A 21,821-nucleotide genomic window follows, 5' to 3' on the forward strand; every position below is an offset into this window, starting at 1 on the left:
TGTAATTGCTGCTGTCTCACTGCAGCATCACACAGAGCTGCCCTGTGCCCCTGGCTCCTCACCCTTGCAACCGAACATCCTCCATTCCGTTTTCAGAACCGCAGGATAAAAGGGGTCAAGATCTAGAAGTGGAGGAGCCTGAGCTGGGTGACTTTCCAGCAGACAGTAATTGGGGGTAAGTAACTGCCTGTTCCCGACAGAATGGGTGCATTTAAAGCCGGCTGACCTGTGTCTGGGCTGGGAAAAGGGCAACAGTGGGAATTTCTTTAATGATTCTTCTTAAATGAGAATGGTGCAGATGTGCCACAGGTGGGAACCAAATATGGTTCATGGGATCCTTACATGGATTTAATTGTTTCTTTTAGGCTGTTGTAGATGAATTAATTAGGGACAGTGGGAGTTAATTTTATAACCGCTCCGCAAACGTGTGTGTGTTATGTGCCCAAGTTACACCGGTCTTCAAAGTGAACGTACGTGCCTAAGTCTGCTTTGAAAATTATCCCGGGGAAACGGTGCACACAAAACTCCACCTGCCTGTTTGGTGTGTGTTTTGGCTTTTACAGATTATACCAAAATGTGCAACAGGGTGGACAGCCAGGAAGGAGAGGAAAACATGAGGAGGCATCTAGCAATGCTCCAGAATAGTCTAGGGTCTGGCGGCAGCTAAGATTTAATGCTAAAAAATGCAGCACAAAAAAGAAGGTGATATTGCCCTGTATAGGTGAGACCTCACCGGGAATTCTGTGTACAACTCTGGAGACCGCACCATCAAAAGGATAAGACCAGGGTGGAGTCTCTGCAGAGGGAGGCTGCTAAAATGATCAGGGGTCTTCCTTCTAAAGCACATGGGGAGAGACTTAGGGGAGAGATGATAGAGACATTCAAATATCTCAGAGGTTTCCAGGCACAGAAGCTGAGCCTCTATCAATGGAAAGGAGGCTCTACAACGAGGGGTCATGGGATGAGTGTGAAAGGGGGCAAACTCAGGAGTAATCTTAGGAAATCCCTCTTTACAGAGAGGATGGTGGATGCATGGAACGGCCTCCAGTGGAGACAAGGACAGGATCTGAATTCAGGAAAGCCTGGGATAAACACGGAGGAACTCTGAGGGAGTGGTAGGGATTGTAAAGCTGAATCATTTGGTGTGGATGGGCTGACTAGACAGGCCAGATGGGCCCTTTTTCTGCCGTCATGTTTCCATCTTTCTAGTTTTGCCAAGAGAATTTATGTGCAAACTTTTTAAGATGAGAAAGTCCCAGTACAGCCCATACTCCACCCCCAGAACTCCTCTTCCCCACTCACATAACAGTGTGATATTATTACGCACGTACTGGTAGAGCTCCTCCTTACGCTACTGAAGGGTGATGCTGATATTATTACGCACGTACTGGTAGAGCTCCTCCTTACGCTACTGAAGGGTGATGCTGATATTATTACGCACGTACTGGTAGAGCTCCTCCTTACGCTACTGAAGGGTGATGCTGATATTATTACGCACGTACTGGTAGAGCTCCTCCTTACGCTACTGAAGGGTGATGCTGATATTATTACGCACGTACTGGTAGAGCTCCTCCTTACGCTACTGAAGGGTGATGCTGATATTATTACGCACGTACTGGTAGAGCTCCTCCTTACGCTACTGAAGGGTGATGCTGATATTATTACGCACGTACTGGTAGAGCTCCTCCTTACGCTACTGAAGGGTGATGCTGATATTATTACGCACGTACTGGTAGAGCTCCTCCTTACGCTACTGAAGGGTGATGCTGATATTATTACGCACGTACTGGTAGAGCTCCTCCTTACGCTACTGAAGGGTGATGCTGATATTATTACGCACGTACTGGTAGAGCTCCTCCTTACGCTACTGAAGGGTGATGCTGATATTATTACGCACGTACTGGTAGAGCTCCTCCTTACGCTCTGAAGGGTGATGCTGATATTATTACGCACGTACTGGTAGAGCTCCTCCTTACGCTACTGAAGGATGATGCTGATATTATTACGCACGTACTGGTAGAGCTCCTCCTTACGCTACTGAAGGGTGATGCTGATATTATTACGCACGTACTGGTAGAGCTCCTCCTTACGCTACTGAAAGGTGATGCAGTAAAGGGTCAATTTTAAAAGCACTGCTTGCGCAAAAATGCCACATATGCATGTGTGTGTGTGGGGTGGGGGGGGGGGGGGGTGGCAGGAGCGTTCTGGAGTGGCACCCACACTCCGTATTTTAAAAACTTACCGCTGCGCCTGATGAGGAGCAAGTCTGCAGATTTTGCATTTTAGGGCTTCAGGACAGGGTGAGGAGTTCAGGTCAACTGGGGAGTGCGCAGGATGAAGAACCGGTGGGGCCTGGAAGACCTTGAGATTAACTGGGCAAACTGGTGGACTAATTGGAAAAACTGGGAACGTCCCTCGCGTGAGCAGGTTTTAAAATCCACTTACATAAGTGTGTAAAAGGAGGAGACGGGAGACAGGAATGGAGGCATGGGAAGGAAAGCAGGAACTGGAACACCGGGACAGGACTCGGGAACTCAAGGACTGGAGCAGGAGCAGGAAGGGAACCAGGAGCAGGTACAGGAACGAGAGATGCCTGGAACAGCCACGAGCACGCCCAGGAGATGACCTGTTGCAAAGGCAAAAGGTTGGCGTGGAGACTGCTGCGGGGTTTAAATTCCCCTCTGGAGTGACCTCATCCATCAGGGCCAGGCCAAGGTTTCCCGCCGCGGCCCCTTTAAAGGTTTTGCTCGAGTAACCTGTTAAAATTCAGAGCATACCTGCACATGGTAGTATCACTGGCACTTTAAATAACGTGGCCTATTATCTTTCCTAATTGTTACATTATTACCACGGTTTACATCCAGTTGTTTAAAAAATATAGTGTTAAATATTACTGGTTAAATGGATCCGTCAAAATGAAAAGAAACTTTTAGCTTCTCAGCTGAATATGTCTCCGACATGTTACAAGGACAATCTTTATTGGGGGACGAGTTGCCTCATTCTGAAATTGATTCTGAGCAACAATACATGGACTTGCAAAAGAAATTGATAAGATCTGAACTGCAATCTGCTACTAAGATTCAATATTTACGGTTACAAATCATATCTCGTGGATTAAGGATGAACAAGCCACCATTTTCTTTCCAGGATGATGAGGCGTTTGTGGCCAGATGGATTTCCATATTAAATAAGCGTTCCAATGACCTTATGGTACTAATCGTTGAACGCACTAAAGTGTTAGTCACGGAAACTGTGCAAAGTCTGGGAGCTCTTCAAACATCCATTATGTTCTTCTAAACATCTAAATACTATCACTGAGAAACATAAAAATGATTTGGATAACTTTCATTCAGCAATTAAGCAGGCTAAAGTCAAAAAACTAAAAAGGGATGAGCATGATTACTCAACCAATAATGTTTATTAACGGTTGAATAAAAAGGATGAATCAGCTTCACGTCATGTCACGTTTGGTAAATCTAGCGACGGGTCAGATAGTTCTGATAGTGATGGGTCTTTTGGAGTCCAGGGCAGAGGCCAATCGTCACGTGGCAATCAGCCTATTTTTTGGTCGCGGCAAGAGAGGCCATTGGCAATCGAGAGGACAACGCAGGCATCCTCGCAAAGATCCGATAACGCAGGCTCATTTGGAATGGGAAGGACCTCAGACAAGATCCAAGACTCGATACGATCCACAATAATCAACTTGTCTGATACTTCTTTGCCTAATACACAAAAAGAAGTACTTGATTTGGGTCTATCGTTCGTCCCTCATAGTTATCATAATTCTTTTGACAGCTGAATTTCTTTACATCGATTTATAAGGAAACTGCAATTAAGGTTATATTGTGAATCTCATGAAGTTTCACAAGACACCATATCTCTGGTACGCTCCAAATCAAAATGGATACCATCGGGTCCCTTGGACCCACATATTGCCACATTCCGTGACTTAGTGTTACAGGATATAGAGAAGACTGAAAGCACTTCAAGGAAAAATAAAAAATATGTCAACTTCTCCAACAATATGTGGGCCGCATTTGTTTTATGATGCATGTATGTCTCATGGTTGTATTTTATTTTTTATATGCTGTGGCAGGCGTTTTATGATGCATTTGTCACTTCCTTCCTCTGTTAAAGAATTAAATGCCATGATATATATGTATGATTGTTTATTATGCATTATATAGTTATGACTATTTATATGATATATGTTTATGCATCACTGTTTTATTTATAATGGATTATGAAAATATGAATGTAATATTATATATTATTATAATAATGGAATACAAATTTGCAGCCAATTTTTATATCACGTGATTGTTTATTCTTAATTATTTTTGTTATGGAATATGTATATCTTATGACTTTATTAATCTGCCATGAATTTTCTATTATGGTTAAGCATGGCAGAAGCCAAGTCATTGAATTAAATTAAATGAAGAAGAAAAAAAGGAAAAGGAACAAACTAACAAAGGAGCCCAAATCCGATTTACGAGTACAGAATAACATAAGAACATAAGGCTTGCCATAATGGGTCAGACCGAGGGTCCTTCAGCATCCTGTGTCCAACAGTGGCCAATTCAGGCCACAAGTACCTGGCAGGATCCCAAGGGGTAGAGAGACCCCAAGCTGCTTATCCCAGGGATAAGCAGGGGATTTCTGCAACTCTATTTATTTATTTAATTTATTTAGGTTTCTTCTATACCGGCATTCATGAGCAGATCACATCAAGACGGTTTACATTAGAACAGGGGGTGCATAGAACAATAAAACTATAACTGGTGCATCTTGCAGTTACAATGAAACAAGGTAATAGTACCTGGAGAAGGAGAAAAGAGCAGTAAAGGGTTTAACATAAGTTAATAATTATTTACAGTGCCAGGTGGCTACATTGTTTGGGAGGAAGTGGAGGTGGTTAAGAGAAGAAACTCTACTTAATAAAGTTTATGGACTTTTCCTTCAGGAATTTGTCCAAACCTTTTTTAAACGCAGCTACACTAATAACTTTCACCACATCCGCTGGCAATGAATTCCAAAGCTTAATTATGCATTGAATAAAAAAAAATGTTATTAGTTTTAAATGTATTACCCAGTAACTTAATTATGTGTTCCCTGGTCTTTGTACTTTTCAAAAGAGTAAACAACTGATTAACGTTTACTTGTTCCATTCCTCTCATTATTTTATAGACCTCTATCATGTCTCCCCTCAGCTGTCTCTTCTCCATGCTGGAGTCCTAACCTCTTTAGCCTTTCTTCATAGGGGAATTGTTCCAGCTTGGTCGCCCTTCTCTGTACCTTATCTAATTCTGCTGTATCTTTCTTGAGATGTGGTGATCAGACCTGCACACAATACTCAAGATGAGGTTGCACCATGGAGTGATACAGAGACATTATGATATTCTCTGTTTTATTCTCCATTCCTTTCCTAATAATCCCCAGCATTCTGTTTGTGTATGATATATGAACACAAGATGAGGTCGCACCATGGAGTGATACAGAGACATTATGATATTCTCTGTTTTATTCTCCATTCCTTTCCTAATAATCCCCAGCATTCTGTTTGTGTATGATATATGAACACAAGATGAGGATGCACCATGGAGTGATACAGAGACATTATGATATTCTCTGTTTTATTCTCCATTCCTTTCCTAATAATCCCCAGCATTCTGTTTGTGTATGATATATGAACACAAGATGAGGATGCACCATGGAGTGATACAGAGACATTATGATATCCTCTGTTTTATTCTCCATTCCTTTCCTAATAATCCCCAGCATTCTGTTTGTGTATGATATATGAACACAAGATGAGGATGCACCATGGAGTGATACAGAGGCATTATGATATTCTCTGTTTTATTCTCCATTCCTTTCCTAATAATCCCCAGCATTCTGTTTGTGTATGATATATGAACACAAGATGAGGATGCACCATGGAGCGATACAGAGACATTATGATATTCTCTGTTTTATTCTCCATTCCTTTCCTAATAATCCCCAGCATTCTCTTTGTGTGTGATATATGAACACAAGATGAGGATGCACCATGGAGTGATACAGAGGCATTATGATATTCTCTGTTTTATTCTCCATTCCTTTCCTAATAATCCCCAGCATCCTCTTTGCTTTCTTGGCTGCTGCTGCACACTGAGCAGAAGACTTCAAAGTATTTTCAACGATGACACCTCGATCCTTTTCCTGAGTACTGACTCCTAATGAGGATCCTTGCATTTTGTAGCTATAATTTGTGTTTCTCTTTCGTAAGTGCATCACTTTGCACTTGTCCACATTAAATTTCATTTGCCATTTGCATGCCCAGTCTCCCAGTTTTGCAAGGTCCTCTTGCAATTTCTCACAATCCCCTTGTGATTTGACAACTTTGAATAATTTTGTGTCATCGGCAAATTTGATCACCTCACTTGTTCCCATTTCCAGGACATATATAAATATATTAAAAACAATCAGTCCCTGGGGTCTCCACTTTTCACCTTTTTCCATTGGGAAAATTTACCATTCAGCCCTACTCTCTGTTTTCTATCTTTTAACCAGTTGACAATTCACAATAGGACACTGTCCCCTATCCCATGACTTTCTAATTTCCTAAAAAGTCTCTCATGAGGGACTTTGTCAAATGCTTTCTGGAAATCCAGATAAACTTTATCACCTGGCTCACCTTTATCCACAGGTTTATTTACACCCTCAAAAAATGTAGCAGATCTGTGAGGCAAGACTTCCCTTGGCTAAATCCATGTTGGCTTTGTCCCATTAAACTGTGCCTATCTATGTGTTCAGCAATTTTGTTCTTTATGATAGTTTCTACTATTTTGCCTGGCACAGATGTCAGACTCACTGGTCTAATTTCCTGGATCACTCCTGGATCCCTTTTAAAAAACTGACGTTACATTGGCAACCCTCCAGTCTTCAGGCACCATAGATGATGTTATTGATAGTTTACAAAATTCCAATAGCAGGTCCATTTGCAACTAAAATCAAATGACTAGCGACTGTGAAAAATATGTGAGGCACTTTAAACTCGAACCAGATTACATGTCACCAAGAGGTTAAATATCACAAACAGAATCAACTTATCTGAAAAGTAGGTGATGTCCATCTCACAGATTCTATCACCATGCTCTCATTTACTATGCTTACAATCTTGGGTGCACAAGATTTGCTGTAGCACTTGTATGGGAAAGGTATACATTTAATCTTTTTCTATAGGACTGTGTGACTTAAACACTGAGGAGTCCCCAAGCCTGTTCCCACCTGGAAGCAGTATCAGAGCATGGGTGATAGAATTTGCCAGATCGACATCTCCTCCTTTTAAGATAAATTGATTCTTTTTGTGATATTTAACCTTCTTGGTGACATTTAATCTGGTTCAAATTTGGAGTGCCTCACATATTTTTGATAATTGCTGGTCATTTGATTTTAGTTGCAAAATGGAAAAATAAAAAAATAATAACACTAAGAACATAAAATATTAATATGGACCATTAAGGTTGTTTCAGTCTTCAACATGCCACATTAAGGCTGGTTTACATAGCGGTACTACATACATACATATATACTAATGTATTTTCTTGACTCGATATTGGTCTTAAAAATAGTGATGGGGAGAACTATATATTATATTGATAGAAGACCACACCATGCAGGAATGAGGCATCTTTTGCACGGTGGTGATGACATCTCGGAAGGATGGCGTGGTGAAAGAGATGGTCACTGCCAGGTTTAACATTTGAATCATTTCCATGGTAATCAGAAACGACTTTATATGACAAAAATTAGTTGGCTAGAAATGTGGTTGGATGCATTAATTGCTCTGTAAAGTAATATGAGAACGCGAAAAGCGTTTGTGACGAGTTGGTTCCAAACCTTTTGCCATCAATAAACCATGTTTTGATTCTTTCATTTTATTTAAAATCTTGAAGAACCCTGACTTGTAGAAAAGCAAAGCCTGGGACTGGTCCACTGTGAGGGCTGGGAAGCAGAGGATTCTCGGAAGGGCGCTGGGACTTTCTGCTTGTCTAGGCTGTAGTTTTGCAGGAGGGTAGAGCCTCTGATTGCAGACATTAGTATAATCCTCCCCTAAATTATTGTCGGTGTGTGCATGTTGTACTGGTTGTTCCAGTCTAACAGAGAGTATATGTTGCAATTACCAGCTCTGGGTCCCTTTCTGCAAGCTCTGCCCGGGAGTGCTCACAATTCCACAAGGGATCTTTCTTTCCAGCTGTCACATTTGGGGCAGGAAGATTTATGGGAGGTGTCATCATGACACCATAAATTACCATTCATAACCCAGATGGAAATGTGGCTGCAGTTAAACAAATTCCATGTGAATTTTGTCTCACTTACGATTCTTCATTTCGTTCTTGATGAAGTATCAGGGTTGAGATTTATTTTTTTAAATCCATTCTCAGTCGTATCTGTCATCTAAGAAATCAAAGGTTGGGGGAAAGAGCTGGCAGCCCACATGCAGGTGTTGCACTAACACTCACAAAGGATGACAACATCCTCCGAACCCTCTCCTGGAGGAAGACCTAACCAGTCTATCCCTAATGAATATGCATGAGATAGATTGTGGCAGGCAGTTCACGGTGAATGGCTGTGAGATTAGAAGCTCTGAAGCCTGCTCAGGTCAAGCACAGCAGGCCTTCTGCTCACAGTCACTCAGCGATTACCAGCTCCCTCATTGAGGATGCTGCATCTTCCTCCTAGGGGTCAACGGGAAGCCCAGTCTAGCAGCAGGCTGGGAAGTTGAGTTTCTCCCTGCAGTCTGGTAGATCACCCAGTAAGGTGTTCCTCCTCCTGCGTCCTCCTGCAGACTCTTTCAGAACACCTACACAGGGACACCCACACACATCCCAGGGGCTCACAAGACTTTAAAGCATACACAAAGCAGTAGAAGGTATGGGAGCAGCTGGTCGGACTGTGCTATGTCCCACAACCATTCAAATTGCTTTCTCTCTGAAAATTCTTGTGTGCTCTTATTCAGCCTATCAGTGAGATGCCCTCTTGTCTAATGCTCACTCCAGAGTTTGTCATATATTTATTAAGAACCAGTTTTGCTATTTACTTAACAAAAAAAAGGTTGATAACATGGACACTGATTGATTATCTGTCTGCACATACAGGCAATAAACAAACATTGGGCACAATTACAAGTTAGCAGTCTCACAAATTCAGTCTTGGGATAATTGCTCTAAGTCAGTGATCCCCAACTCTCCTGGAGTAGCTCCTAGCGCCAGTCTTGTTTTCATGCTATCCATAGTGAATATGCATAATTTTCCACTTAAATCTCAAATTTAACTCAGTCTTTTGCATCTGTTCCAAAGTTGTACATTGCTCAGTCACTGGCTCCACGCCAAAATGGTTATCCTTTCAAAGTGTTTCATCTGAAGCAGTTGCTACTGCAATTAACCAAACCATACACTAACAATCAATTAGCAGCATAATCACATCAACTTTTTTTTCAATTCTTTTTCCCTGAATTAAAAACGTCCATGTTTCTCGATAACATTTTTCAACTTTGGTCCACTGTTTGTTTCATTTATCATCATAAAATGTTAAAAGAGCAAACTCAATCTGCTTCAGTCCATTTTGACAAAATTCACCTCAGTCAATCCTTAGCTGGCTGGAGCATCCCCAATGAAGGAGCTTCGCCCAGTTTCAATACCATATACCAGTCCTGACTTCGATGTCTCGGCGGCTGCCTACCTCTAGGGATGTGCAAACGAGGGCTGACATAATTATTATCCTATTTAAACCCAGGTCAATGCGCTCTACCAGTGAAAAGTGCTTTCATCACTTTCCCCAATGACTTCTGATGATAAAGTCCATTCAAAAAGAATGACCACCATTCATAACAAAAATAACAAGGGAAAATACTGCAGGACAATGAACAACCAATCGCACTCAGAGGAATTTATTTCTTTGATAACATTTATGGCTTCAACTTAATGCAACCCATTCAATTTCTGAATTTAAACCTGCAGGACTGTATTTATTGAAGTCACCCTTGCGAGCACACATGTACTTGATGTGTTGCATCTACATGTGAGTAGAGCTCAGCAGGGCAGAAATGTTGCTGTTTTGTGAGCAGAAGTATCTGATCTTCAAAAGCTGCAGTAAGATCAAGGAGAACTCCCAGGAAACGTGGGAAGAGGAGGTGCCCTTGGCTCTATTCCTCCTCCTGCAGGCGGGCAGTGGCAGTATAAAGGGGAACCCACCGGCAGCTGTCACCAGACCTGAGCTTATCCCTGCTCACACATTAATAATCTCCTGAGGTTTTCTCTTCCACAGACCATGCAATCTCTGCTGCTGCCGCTGCTGCTCGGCCCCTTCCTGCTGGCTCTGATGGCTGCTGAGGATCTGAGGTTCTCTGAAAATGTGGACAACGATGGGAAAGTCAGAATTAAATGGGCGAGTGATGGCAGCAATATAACCATTGAAATAAGTGCAAACACTACAGGGTGGGTGGGCTGTGGCTTCAGTCCAAATGGAGGGATGACCGGGGCCGACTTAATCATTGGAGGGATGTTCCCCAACCAAAGCATCTATTTTGCGGTAAGTCGGAATAATTTTTCTTCAGTCGACTAATGGTTCTGCAATTTCCTGGTATTTTCAGCTCCTGTGCTCTCTAAACCTAACATTCAAAGAGCACTGAGTGCCTACGTTAGTGCCTGTAATCAGTGAGTCAAGGCACCAAAATGTTTTTCAGTTGCCTTAACGCGAGGTGCCTGATGTGAGGCCAGCCAGGTATAGGGAAGACCTCAGGTTGCCCAGCGCTGGACATGACCCCTGAGCATCAAGGTTCATTCCCCAGACTTGGCTCCGTCCAATTTCAAGGCACTTAAATTTAGAAGCCTTGATATTTAAGATGCCAAAATTTGGTACCGAGCCTGGGAAAATTCTAAAATTCAAAAGTCTAGGCGCCTATATTTTAAAGCTAGGACCCTAGGTCTTTTGAATATCAGAATCTCTACATTTTTCTGGTATTTTTAGCCTCTGAGTTACCATGTTGCAGAATATGGACAATGGGATCTTTAGTTTAAAGTAAGACCGGTGCTTTTGGAGTGGAGTCTAATTGGTAGATTCCCACCTGGATTCACTCCTGCATCTGTCCCTCCTCAGGACTATCATGCCATAGGATCCTCTAGGCCATTGAAGGATGAGAAGCAGAATTACCAGCTGATCTCGGTGACAGAGAATGAGACCACCACCACCCTGCGCTTCTCCCGTGCCTTCCGCACCTGTGATGACTTTGACCTGGACATCACTGTGAGTTAGAATAATTTTCTTCCCACTCACTCATTGCTGAACTTTCTGACCTTCCTCACTGCAGTGACAACACACAATTTTCCACCCATCCATTCCTCCCCTTCCCTCTGCTCTCCTAACTCAGAACTTCTGTCATTTCTCTAATTCCTGTCTTCCTTCCCAGTTCTCAAGTCTTTCACAGTTAGTCAAAGGTTTTTCAGGTATTACTTTCCCATAAGATCGCTTGCTGACCCTTCCCACTGGGGGCAGGCTGCTTGTGTTCCCCAATGCATGCTGGGAAATGCAGTCAGTGGCATCTCTAGACAGAAATACTGGGGGAGGAAGGCAACAGAGGAATAAATCAGATATGGAAGGGGAAACACCAAAGTGACATTTCCACACATTATGCCTACCCCCTCCAGCATGGACCCGGCCTTTAAAATGACTAAAAAAGACCCTATGATTTTCTGTGCAATAAAGGAATTCCTGACCAGTTTTAACAAGCCAGGAAAAGGTAAGTTTCTAAAAATGATTGCTTACCCAACTTTTTCTGTCCCTTATATATTTTAATTATTTGTTTCTAATTTTAGAGGTTGAGCTACTGCCTGCATGTTGCCCACTTTAACGTTTATTTGGTTGCTGTGTGCAAGCTTCTTTCCTGGCTCTGTTAGGGATATCAAAATGGATCCAGAGGTAAAGCTTCACACTGAGCACCTTGAGCCCTGCAACACCAAATTCAAAAAGACATTAGAGACATGGCTCTTTAAGCAGGCCTACCCAAATTAGACTCTTACCCCCCTCATCCTCTTGCTAACCTCCGTAAGAACTGAGCCTGTATAAAGTTTTTGTTATCACTTTGTTGTTACTTGTTATCTGCATTATATTCCTCTTTGCTCTGTCTCTGGCTCCTTCTCTTCATTCCCCATCCCCATTACCTGTTTTTTGTACTTTCCACCTTTTAGTTCACATGTAAACCAGTATGATGTTCCCCACTAATGTCAGTATATAAAAACTTTAAACAAATAAATAAATAGTCCTTCCTGATGCAGCCTGTTTGCTGAAACATGGTGTCTGTGTCAGGGGACATTCTGACCTTTGTAATGTGAAATAATGGAAAATACTGGAGTTTCTTCGTTAATAAACTGTGTATAAGTACTTACAACTGGATGATTGACTCCCTTCAATGACCCTTACTTTGCACCATGCTGCTTTTGCTATAATACTGAGTGTGAAGCTTTACCTCTGTATCCATTTTGGTATCTCTATCAGAGCCAGGAAAGACGCTTGCACACAGCAACCAAATAAACGTTAAAGTGGGCAACAGATAATGCCAAGCCCTGTGGGACACCTCTTATAAGTGACTGCCACGATGAATGTTCAGAAGACAGAGGCACTCTGTGAGGCCTGTCAGACAGATGAGAACCATTTAAGGATCACACGGGCATTGCAACAGAATAGTATGGATGATAGTGTTAGGTAGATGCTGCTAACACATTCTTCCTCCATCCCAAGTTTCCATCTAATCCCTGATTCTCCACTCCCCCTACCCATAAACCCTGCTCTTCCTCCACCCCCCAAGCTCCTGCTCTCTTAACTCCCTCCTCGATGGTCTAGCACAGGATGGCTGGCAGCAGAAAGGTACAGGCAGCCCAGTGTTTAACTTGCTTCTCTTGCTGCCATTGGCACTTCTTCTTCTCCAGTAATTCACACAGCCAACTAAGTGAAGCACACACACTTAGTACACGTATAGAGCAATGCGCGGCTCAAGCACCTGTTTGCAATTTGAACATGTGAGAGGAGGAGGCACAGGCAGTCAGAAGAGCAGATTAGAAGAGCCAGACAACTGAAGCTGTTCTCTGCTATACGTTCTGTATCAGACCACAGAGAAGGGAACAGGATGACTGAAATTGGGTTGCAAGAAGGTAAAAGAATTTTTGGAAGGCCAGGGCATTTCCCAGCACCCCTCGCATCTCCCTCTGCAGTGACACCACTGCTTGTAATTCCTTCTTCTCTTACAACTTGGAACATGTCGCTGCATGCAGTGGGCAAATCCTTTCCTGGGCCTGAAACCATCTGGTCCCGCAGTGTTGCCCTAGAATCCTGGCTTAGCACTGCAGCTTGTGATTGTCTCTCTGTCTCATTCAGGAAGATACTATGACAGTGATTGCAGCATTCGGACGAGATGATGACATAAACTATCACAGGGAGAATCGTTTTCAGAAGAACATGATTCTGCTAAATGATGGTGAAAGTAGCAACGATCCAGAACCCGTCGTGTCCAGCAGCTTCGATATCCTCATGCAGAATGTGAGTACTAGGGAGTTGGAGAGGGCGAGGCTCTGGTTAAAAGAACAGAAGGGGAGGGATGTAAAAGGAAAATCACAGACAGATATTCAGAGGGGGAGAATACCAGAAAGAGACAAGAATCACAGGAAAAGAAAGCCAGTCAGACAAAAAGGGAAAGAAAATTGCAGAGACAGACCAAGAAATAAAGAGACAGGCAAGAAGGAAAAGACAGAGAGTCAAAGAGAGAGCAGGAGATACTGACAGAAAGAAAGTGAAACAGAAGAAAAGAAGAGAGACTGACAAAAGTGAGAGATGGACAGATAAAGGAGAAGAATGGAGAGAGCAGAAAAAGATAGATGGGGTCAGAAGAGAGAGGGAGAGGTGGAGGACATGGTCAACGCATCTAGACAGAGGGTTTAAAAGGGGTTTGGACAAGTTCCAACAAGAAAAGTTCATTATTAGCCAGGTAGACTTGGGAAAGCCACTATTTATCCCTAGGAATAAGCAACAAGGGACTGGATCTACTCATTGAGATCTGCTGGGTATCTCCTAGAGATCTGGATTGACCACTGTTGGAGGCAAGATGTAGGGCTTAAAGGATCTTTCGTTTAATTCAGCGTGGCACGTCTTATGTTCTTTGTTCTTAGAAAAAAGGGAAGGGAGGGAGAAGAGAAAGGGAAAGGGAGTGTGATAGGAAAAATAAATTAAAAAAGAAAAATGAAGACATAGAGGAGGAATGGAAAGAGAGAGAGAGAGAAGTGAAAAAAGAGAGGCAGATAATTCTGGCTTCCCTTCCTGAACTCAATGCCTGTGTCTCTTTAACAGTACACGGTACCCTCAAATGAAACCACATACGCCTGCCAGTTCACTGGTCCTTTCGTCTTCTCACGGAAATATCACGTCTACAAGGTACGGTCCCATTCACATTCCAGCATCTTTCCAGGCCTGACAATCTGTCCATCTGTCTCTAAAGTAACACCTAAAGAGAGAATTACAGAGATACTTCCCGGGTTCTGGTGCTGGCCCGGATTCTCTCTGCTCAGATGTCACGTTCTGGTGTTGGCCCAGATTCTCTCTGCTCAGATCCTGGTTCTGGTGCCGGTCCGGATTGTCTCTGCTCACATCCTGGGTTCTGGTGCCGGTCCGGATTGTCTCTGCTCAGATCCCAGGTTCTGGTGCTGGTCCGGATTGTCTGTGCTCAGATCCTGGTTCTGGCCCGGGGGCAGGATCCCACAGACTCTGCTGCTCTCGCTGCTGTTTCTCTCCTCTTCCCCCAGGATTAGACGCAGGTTTTCCTGCTCCTTCTTTTGTGGGAAGTCTGTGATTTTCTCTCTCAGCTTTTATTCTCTCTCCTTCTCTGATCTCTCTCACTCTCTGCCCATTGCCTTTTTGCAGATTGATCCAGTCATACAGCCAAGAAGTAAGAACCTGGTTCACCACATAGTTCTTTATTCCTGCCCCAACATAACCAACATTACTTCTGAAGCGGGACCTTGCTTCGGTGTGGACCCAAAGGATGCAATCTATTATCAGTGTACACAGGTGGTGGCTGCCTGGGCTGTCGGAGGAAACGTGAGTTAGCCAAACATCCAACAGAAAACACTGTCTGCTTAATCATGCCTGCACTATAGATTAAAATAGCAGTTTATTCTATCACAGCACTGATCAGCATGTTTCGCATGGTATCTGTGCAGTGGAACGTAATATCAGATTATTCTATCACACGCACAGATTAGTCAATTTTTCATGATATCTGTGCTGTAGAAAAGGGGATTATTCTACCACAGGCACTGATCAGAATGTTTCTTGCGGTGTCTGTGTTGAAGAATAGAAGGAGAAATTACTACTCACCTGATAATTTACTTTTCTTTAATAAGGGTAGGTGGATCCAAAACCAGTGGGTTGTGCACCTCTACCAGCAGATGGAGATGGAGCAAAGCTGACATCACGGAATATATACCCCTGCAGTGACATCAGCCTGCCAGTATTCTCTGCAAAAGCCAACTGCAGACAAACTAACAAAACTTGATTAACAAATAACCATTCCAGTACTCAGCCAACAGGAAAAACACTGAACTCAGATAAAGAGTGTAATAGCAGTAGTCTACGGACTGGAGTAACACTTACCATTTACCCCTGGAACACACTGCCATGCAGGAGGACAATAGCACAACCATCCAGCAGCCAAGGGATGGAAGATGACTCCACCTGTCCTTATTAAAGGAAATTATCAGGTAAGTAGTGATTTCTCCTTTCTTAGCATACAGTCAGGTGGATCCAAAATCAGCGGGATGTACCAAAGCTACTCCTGAACAGGGTGGGAGGCTGCCCGTGGTCCGATCAACACTGCACGTGCAAAGGCTGTGTCCTCCTGGGCCTGCACATCTAGGCAGTAATGCCTGGAAAAAGTATGTAAGGAGGACCTGTCGCAGCTTGGCAAATGTCAACGGGAGACAACAATCTAACCTCCGCCTATGACACTACACTGCCTGAGCCCTAGTGGAATGAGCCCTAATCTAACTAGGCAATGGCTGCTCAGCATCCATATATGTGGCCGTGACTACCTCCTTAATCCAGTGAGCTATCACAGACCACAACACCAGCTTGCCCTGTTTACTTCCCCCATGGAGAACAAAAAGGTGATCCATCTTTCTGAGAGGTTTAGAAACCTCCAAATATCTAAAGATATGCCTCTTGACATCCAAGGGCCATAACAGGCAATATTCCTCTGCATCTCTTTCCCTGTTCAGAGATGGCAGGGAAATAGACCTATTCAAGTGAAATTGAGACCACTTTTGGCAAAAAGAAGGAAAAGTACACAGCTGAATCGCCCCTGGAGTCACCCGTAGAAAGGGCGACTCCAGCAAGACAAGGCCTGCAGTTCAGAAACCCTATGTGCCGAACAAATTGTCACAAGAAACACCGTTTTCAAGGTCAGTAACCTCGAGGAAAGGCTACGCATCGGTCAAAAAGTAGGGCATGCCAAAAAATCCAAAATTAGATTAAGACTCCACAAAGGCACTGGTATCCACTGGAGAGGACGAAGATACTTCACTCCTTTCAAGAAATGGGCTACATCTGAATGAGCCAACAAGGGTCCACCATTCACCTTACCTCAAAAACAGACAAGCCGCCACCTGTACCTTTAATGAATTAAGGGCCAACCCTTTACTCAATCCATCCTGCAAAAATTACAAAATGAGCGGGATTTAAACCGAACGAGTAAGAACCCCTCAATCAAACCAAGCCTCAAACGCTCGTCAAACCCACACATACACTAAGGAAGTGGAGAACTTTCTCGCTCGTAGCAAGGTGGCAATCACCGCAGCAGAATATTCTTGCCATACCATAAGACAAAATCAAGCTGGATCTTCATGAAGAACAGGCCCCTGCCATACCTGATTCCATGGATTTGGAAACTGAAGGGGAGAGTCTACCAAGAGCCTTCGTAAATCTGCTTATATGGTCTTCTGGGCCAATCTGGTGCCACCAGAAGCACCATCCCTGTATGACTTTTGAGACTTTAAATCATTCTGCCCATCATGGGCCATGGGGGAAAGACACACAGAAGCTTGCCCTCCAGCCACTCCTGCACGAGGGCATTGATGCCAAGGACTTTTGATCTCTCCTGCAACTGAAGAAATGAGGAACCTTCGCATTGCGAGGTTGCCAGCAGGTCCAGAATCGTAAGGCCCTAGTGATCCACTACAAGCTGGAATGCCTCATTTGACAATTCCCATTCTCCTGGATCCAGACTCTGTCTGCTGAGAAAGTTGGCTCTTACATTGTTTCTTCCCGCAATGTGCAAGGCTAAGATCTCCTGAAAATGCACTTCTGACCATTCCATAAATTGGGCTATTTCCTGCGACACTTGCTGGCTCTTGGTTTCTCCCTGCTGATTGATGTAAGCCACTGTCATTGCATTGTCTGACATTATCCAGACCATTTGACCCTGCAATTGGTCGCCAAATCTCAAGCATGCCAACCGGATGGCATGGATTTCTAGCCGATTGATGCTCCAGAGAGACTCTTCTGTACTCCAGTGCCCTTGCGCTATCAGCTCCTGACAGTAAGCTCCCCAACCCCGGAGGCTCTCACCTGTCCTAGGCAGTCCAGTGATCCTAGGTAAACCCCCTTTTTTAGATGATCCACTTGCACCACTTCAAGTGTATGCAGATCTCCATCTGTAGGTGGAGCCAAATCGAATAGTTCACCATCTTCTAGAGATGGAAAATATGGCGGGCTGACGACACTGCAGGGATATATATACCATGATGTCAGCTTTGCTCCATTTCCATCTGCTGGTAGAAGTGCATAACCCACTGGTTTTGAATCCACCTTTCCATATGCAAAGAGATAGCAGATTATTTTATCGCAAGCATTGATTAGCACATTTCTCATAGTGTCTAAGAATAGGTGGATTATTCCACCACAAGCACTGATCAGAATGTTTTTTGTGGCATCTGTGCTGTAGAATAGAATAGTGGATTATTCTATCACAGGCATTGATCAGTATGTTTCTCATGGCATCTGTGCTGTAGAATATAAAAGCAGATTATTCTATCAAAACCATTGATCAGCATGTTTTTCACGGTATCTGTGCAACAGAATAGAATAATGGCTTATTCTACCTCAGGCACTGATCAGAACATTTCTCGCAGCATCTGTGCTGTAGAAATACAATAGTGAAATACTGAGCAATGTATTTCATTATAATTTATATTATTTCATTTCACCTTCATTTCCTAGTCTTTAAAGTTCCCACCAGAAGCCGGGCTTTCTATTGGCACCCATTCTGATCCTCATTATTACAGACTAGAAATTCACTATAATAACCCTAACGGACTAAGTGGTATGTATTTGCTGCCTGGGTGCATGAGCAGGGAGGGGGGCTTCACTAGGACTATTTAGACAAGAGGGGTTGGTTTTTTTTTATATTACATTACATTATTATCTATTTATTTAATTAATAATCTTATATTCCATGATTGCAAAATTGTTTAATGTAGACTACAATAAACATACATAATTACAATCAAAGACACAAAACCATAAAATAAAACATTAAAAACTCTATAATGCGCTGTACAAACCAGAATCAACCACATCAAAATAAGATCACACTCTTATTTAGACTATGACTGCAAAAATAAAAGCTTATTTTCTTGCAAAATGTTATATAATTTTTCTCTCGTCGCAGTTAAACAGAACGATTTTTTTCATGCATCTAATCAAAAAATAGTATTGCAGTGTCAATTAAATCAAATATGACATGAGATCCAACGTCACCAACATGTAATACAATCTAAAGACACACAACAATGTAGTTATTTATGATGTAACTTGTTCAGCTTGTATATTGGCTTGTGAGGGGGGTTATTTTAGGAAATTTAAATGAAGTGATTCTATGTTTTAGAACGTACACCTTTAGTCTTTCTCCTTTGTGAGAGTGGGGAATGAGTTCAGTTGTGTAATAGAGTATTAATTATTACTATGTTTTATTTATAGTATTTTGTATAATGAAATGATACAACATAAAAACATAGACATACAGTGTGTGTTGATGTGAGCGAGTGGCTATGTGTGTGGTTTATTATTCATGGGGGTATGCTATTAAAAGTTTTTGGGTGACACCTGAGCTGTTCTGGGGTTTATTCTTGTTTGTCATTCATTTGTATTACTACCACTACTACTTAACATTTCTATAGCGCTACACAACATACGTGGCTCTGTACAAACACACAAAACAGATAATCCCTGCTCAGTAGAGCTTACAATCTAATAATACAAACATACAGGGCAAGAAACGGGGAATTTCATAAACTAAGATAATGGTTAAAAAAAGAAAAGAAAGTTAAAGAGGTTAAAAGCAGACATCAGGCCTAAGATTTAAAAAGGTAGGTCTTTAATGGGATTTAAATATGGCGAGAGAGGAAGCAGGATGCACCAGTTCAGAAAGACTATTCCAAGCACATTTGTCAAGAGATTTATACTATTTGTATTGTTTATGAAGATCCAATAAAAATAAACAGAAACACCACAGAAAAAGACCATATGGCCCATCTAGTCTGCTCAATTATCCAATTTATTTAGCCTTTACAATTCCCATCACTCCCTTACAGATCTCCTGTATGTATCCCAGGCTTTCTTCAATTCATATACAGTTTTTGCCTTCAGCACCTCCACTGGCCATTCCGTGCATCCACCACCTTCTCTGTAAAGAGATATTATTTCCTAAGGTTACTTCCAAGTCTATCCCCTTTCACCCTCATCCCATGACCCCCCTCGTTCTAAAGCTTCCTTTCCATTGAAAAAGGCTCAGCTCCTGTGCATGGAAGCCTTTAAGATAGTTGAATGTTTCCATCATATCTCCCCTATCTCGCCTTTCTCCTAGGGTGTACATGTTAGTTCTGATCATTTTAGTAGCCTCCCTCTGGACCAACTACATCCTGGTCTTATCCTTTTGAAGGTGCGGTCTCCAGAATTGCACTCAGTATTCCCAGTGAGGTCTCACCAGGGTCTTATACAGGGGCAATATCACCTCCCTATTCTGCTGACCCTTCCTCTCCCTGTGCAGCCGAGCAGCTTTCTGACTTTTGCCTTCACTCTATCCACCTGTTTAGCCACCTTAAGAACATCAGTCACCCTCAGATTCTGCTCTTCTTTCATGTTTACAAGAATTTTGCTTCCAATACTGTAGCTCTCCCTTGGGTTTTTGCATCCTAAATGCATTACTCTGCATTTTTTTAGCATTAAATCTTAGCTGCCAGTCTCTAGACCATTCCTTGAGCTTTGCTGCATTCCTCCCCCGTGTTTTCCACACCTTCCTCGGTGTCTATCCTGCTGTGGTTCTCTGAAATAGCGCTAACAGCTGTAGAGAAAAGCTTTTTATTCAAATGCTATAAAATAATATAATAAGGCCTTATGGAGAGCGAGACTGGCAGGGTGCTAAACACAGCACCAGCACAAAACTCTCTTTCTCAAATGATTTCACTGATAACAAAACTTTATACAGGATTTTTCTCTTGTAAATTTCCAACTCCTAAACTAGGTTACAAAATTGTCAAAATTTCTATGATTGGCTTTCCATTATAAACAATTATTCTGAATATCCATATGTAAATTCATTCTTGCTCTGCATATAAGTTCATCCTTGCCTTGTATGCTAATGGGCCTGCAACTAACTAAATTGCCGGTATGATCTTGTTGATTCTAAGCAAGGTTCCCATAGCGCTGAAGCCCAGTTCTTTTAGATAATGCAGCATTTTCTGTTTAGCCCGCAGTGTCAGTTTGTCTTGCAAAAGCAAAGCACAAAATTGAAGCAGAAATATTATATAATATTTATTAGAAATTATAAAGTTCTTTCCCTACAATCCTTCCACTATGTTGCTCACAAAATGTTGAAAAGAACCAGTCCCAGGACTGATCCCTAAGGCATACTGCTAGTAATTTATTTATTTATTTATTTATTTATTTAACTTTTTTCTATACCGAACTTCATGACAAGATTCATATCAGACCGGTTTACATGGAACTTAGGGATTAACTAAACATAACCACAAAACAGGAAGCGCAGTTACATATAACAGGGAGATAGAACTTGGGGGCTAGAGTAGCCTGGAAATAAAAGGACAGCAAAAAACTAGAGGTTGAGAACAAATGTCTATACTGTGGTTGGACCGGGCATCTAGCCAATTGGGCTGAGTCTGATAGAGAGTAATGTTGAGATGTTGGAACTTAAGGGAAGGCTTGGAGGAAAAGCCAAGTCTTGAGTTTTTTTCGGAAGGTAAGCAGGCAGGGTTCCAATCTTAGAGCAGCCGGTAGGTTGTTCCAGATGGTGGGGCCTGCTGTGGAGAATGCCCGTTCTTTGGAGGTTAGACGTGTGGATTTAGTTGGGGGGACTTGAAGGGTTCCTTTATGTGCCTCTCTGATGGGTATTGCAGATGAGTATAGTTTAATGGGAACTGAAGGTCTAGAGGTAGTTGGTTGTGGATGGATTTGTGGATTATGGTGAGGGCTTTGTGCAAGATTCTGAATTTTATTGGCAGCCAGTGCAGGTTTCTAAGTATGGGAGTGATATGAGCTCCCCGGTTGGTGTTGGTTAAGATCCTGGCTGCTGAGTTCTGGAGCATCTGTAATGGTTTAGTGGCAGAAATCGGGAGTCCTAAGAGGAGAGTGTTACAATAGTCAGTTTTAGAGAACAGTGTTGACTGGAGGACAGTTCTGAAGTCCTGGAAATGAAGAAGGGGTTTGAGTCTTTTCAGAAC

General features: G+C 42.5%; 1 protein-coding gene across 2 annotated transcripts in view; it reads left to right on the plus strand.

Annotated features, from left to right (window-relative positions):
• Nucleotides 1-21,821, plus strand: part of LOC115078024 (putative DBH-like monooxygenase protein 2) — a 55,760-nt gene continuing 33,939 nt past the window's right edge. For both annotated transcript variants that reach the window (XM_029580593.1, XM_029580594.1), the window contains exons 1-7: nucleotides 1-175; nucleotides 10,312-10,575; nucleotides 11,143-11,289; nucleotides 13,414-13,575; nucleotides 14,380-14,463; nucleotides 14,950-15,126; nucleotides 18,304-18,406. In XM_029580593.1, the coding sequence (XP_029436453.1) occupies nucleotides 10,315-10,575; nucleotides 11,143-11,289; nucleotides 13,414-13,575; nucleotides 14,380-14,463; nucleotides 14,950-15,126; nucleotides 18,304-18,406 (934 nt within the window). In that variant the 5' untranslated portion in view covers nucleotides 1-175; nucleotides 10,312-10,314. The remainder of the gene's footprint in view (nucleotides 176-10,311; nucleotides 10,576-11,142; nucleotides 11,290-13,413; nucleotides 13,576-14,379; nucleotides 14,464-14,949; nucleotides 15,127-18,303; nucleotides 18,407-21,821) is intronic.

Source organism: Rhinatrema bivittatum, chromosome 16 (genome assembly GCF_901001135.1).
Source record: "Rhinatrema bivittatum chromosome 16, aRhiBiv1.1, whole genome shotgun sequence".
Lineage (NCBI taxonomy): Eukaryota > Metazoa > Chordata > Amphibia > Gymnophiona > Rhinatrematidae > Rhinatrema > Rhinatrema bivittatum.